A 3,283-nucleotide genomic window follows, 5' to 3' on the forward strand; every position below is an offset into this window, starting at 1 on the left:
TGAAGTCATTAACCTAATGAGCAAACGTAAGAAGTAATACAGTGAAAGTTGTGTCTTGTTTTGTAAGAAAGTTTACTTGGACAAAAGATTAACTCTATTTCTTGGTATATTTTATATATATTTTAAATGAAATGAAATTATCTTTTTATTTACTTAAATTAAAAATACTAACATTATTTCTAAAAAATAAAATATTATGTGATGCATCCACAACACATTTATGCATTTTTACACAAATACCAGTTCAAATGTTAAATTGTGGCTCAGAACCACTTCAAGAGATAGACCAGTTTATTTACAATTGTCAAAAAGTCTTTAAGTGCTGTATGAAAGTGTGTTAGTAAATATGAACATGCTCAGAGTAGAAGAGTGCTATACCAATGCATTTATCTGCTGAATTTACGCATAATAGGCTGCATCTCCTCAGTAAAAAGGCCTGCATATGTTTTTTTTATCAATATGAATTTTGTGCTTAAAAAATGCTCCAAAAATTGTTCTTTTCTTCATAAAGTCTGTCTAAATTATAATATAATGTTGGAATTCACTAAATGGTTGTTTGTTTTTATTTCCTTTTTTCATTTGGTTGTTGTTGGGGTTCTTTTTTTATATAGGTGTTCAAGCATTTGAAGCATCAGAGGTAAATTGGGCTTCACTGGTACTGATAAAGCCCTGTGGCATTTTGTGCTGAAGTATGGAAATAGAATTAGTGGAATTTAAAATTGATGATTTCCAATCTATCCTCATCTATCATTGGTTTTGGAGGGTGGGGGTGACATCATACTAGACTTGTAGTCTGCAGTCCCTTGTGATATGTAAACACAAAGAATTGACATCCAGTGTGATTGGATAAGGGAGCTGCCAAGTTAAAACTTCCTGTTGTTGTGAGACTTAAAATGAGAAAGCACTGTTGTGTAGTTAACCCAAACCTGTTTGGGTTTAGAAGGGTTATACCAGTTTCTTTTTTTACAACTGTTAAACACGGTTAACATTTTCAGCATATTTTTTCAGCATATCTTCAGCTACATCTTGAAATGTTTTGTAATTTAATATTTGTTAAATATGTCTTTACAGAATGCTTCAATCAAACTAACACATTTTATTATAGGTGGTTTTGACACAGTCAAAAGGCCTGTAGCAGTTGGTGTGGTTATGCTGATAATCTATTTACTAGCTGTTTTTGGCAGTTTGGTCAATATCATCTTCATTGTTTCTGACAAGCAGTTACATAAACCAATGTATCTTCTGATTTGCAATCTTGCTGTTGTTGACATACTTTTTACCTCTAGTGCCACTCCAACAATGATCGGGGTTCTACTTGCTGGTGTTAATACCATATCATATGTGGAGTGTATAATTCAAATGTATGTTTACCAGGTGGGAGCAACAATGGAGATGTTTTCTTTAACAATTATGGCATTTGATCGGTTAATTGCTATAATCTATCCTCTTCAGTATCATAGTTATTTAACAATTACACGTACACTAGTATTTACATACATTCTGTGGATTGTTGCCTGTAGTTTGGTGCTTTTTACACTTGTAACAGCTACACCGCTCCCTCACTGCAATTCAAGGCTTAGGTACACTTTCTGTGACTATGCTGCAGTTATGCGAACCACTTGTGTTAACCCAGAGAAATACTTCAACCAAACTGCCATTATATCATTTTTTGTGTCATTTTTCACAATCACTTTCATTTGTCTTTCATATTGTGGGATCTTATTTTTTGTGAAAAAAATATCAAATAATGACAAAAAGAAAATGGGAAGCACTCTTGTGAGTCACCTGATTTGTGTATCATGCTTATACTGTCCTCAGTTTGTCATTGTTATCTTGACCAGATTTGGTGTGGTGTTAACTCTTGAAGAACGCCAGGGTTCGTTAATTTGCACCATCCTCGGCCCATCTCTTGTAAATCCTTTTGTGTATTGTCTCAGGACAAAGGAAATTAAAAGTAAGATTATTAAGATATTCAGGAAGGTTAACACAGCTGATTAGAGCCTTGTGAACTATGAATACACTTACGTACTGGACACAAATACCTTACAAAACTGAATTGCATTGAAATATTAAAATATTCATATATGGACTTTCTAAACCTTGGGCCTGTTCTTCGTACCGCGCTAAGTGAGTTAGCTGGATGAGATTGTTGACGATTTCGCGTGATCCTGGATCGTTCGGTTCCCCGAAGCCCATCTGGGACTTGCTGTCATAGCAACAGAGCCGTAAGCGTAAACCTGCTGGGGAGCAGGTTTACTTTATGTAAACAGGATTAGATCGCGGCCACGCAGGTATGTCCGCGTCATTCATACGAAGGCAACAGCGATATTCCACCACTGTTTCACCATAAATAAATAACATCAATGTAACTAAAGATAATGCAGCACTTGATCCTTTTATTGATTTCACACAGATACATACAGGTCATTCCCTAAAAAAGGGAAATGTACTATTAACATTCTATTACATGTATGTGATTATTACAGATGTAATTCATGTTTCAGAGTAGTAATTGTAAATTACTTCGTGTAATCAAGATGAGAGACCACGGCTATAAAAGCGAAGGTGGATTTGGGAAGTCTGTCGCAGTCATATCCTGTCCGTTTACGCGAGCAACCCATTGCGGAAGGTGCAAGATTGATAAGGAGAGTCCTCAGAATTCAGCGTATATTGCGGGACAGACAGGATCCTTTAGCTCAGCGCGACAGTGTGCTCATAGAGAGATATCGATTTTCCCGTGAGGGTATTATTCACTTAACCAACTTGTTGACGAGGGGGTGCAGGGTCTCTTTCCAAGAGACGACAAGCAATATAAGTGATAAATATTACCATTCTGTAGAATATTCTTATATTTCACTTTTACTTGTTCCCATGTTCTAGTGGGTCCTGTTGTGGCTCTAATGTGAAAGGGGATATAATATAACATATTATAATATAATGTAATATAATATTGGATAATATGGTGTGATATGATAAATCTACCCTACCGCCTACTGGTGTTGGCCAGAGGGGCCGATGGCGCAATATGGCAGCCTGGCTTCTGTCAGTCTGCCCCAGGGCAGCTGTGGCTACAACCGTAGCTGCCTCCACCAGTGTGTGAATGTGAGAGTGAATGAATAGTGGCATTGTAAAGCGCTTTGGGTGCCTTGAAAAGCGCTATATAAATCCACTCCATTATTATTGTTATTATTGAATTACTTACGAGTTTGATTTGTCAGCAACTTTCTGCCAGCCCTCTCTCCTTGCTTTTGCAGCCTTTGCAGTGTTCCCTTGCGTTTTAATT

The 3,283-nt window shown here is 36.6% G+C and overlaps 1 protein-coding gene across 1 annotated transcript; it reads left to right on the forward strand.

Annotated features, from left to right (window-relative positions):
* The first annotated feature begins 1,059 nt into the window (after nt 1-1,059).
* Nucleotides 1,060-1,998, forward strand: LOC113036112 (olfactory receptor 2AT4-like). Its single transcript, XM_026192194.1, has one exon. It carries the CDS (start codon nt 1,060-1,062, stop codon nt 1,996-1,998), a length of 939 nt encoding a protein of 312 aa, XP_026047979.1.
* Nucleotides 1,999-3,283: the final 1,285 nt, after the last annotated feature.

Source organism: Astatotilapia calliptera, chromosome 14, assembly GCF_900246225.1.
Source record: "Astatotilapia calliptera chromosome 14, fAstCal1.2, whole genome shotgun sequence".
NCBI lineage: Eukaryota > Metazoa > Chordata > Actinopteri > Cichliformes > Cichlidae > Astatotilapia > Astatotilapia calliptera.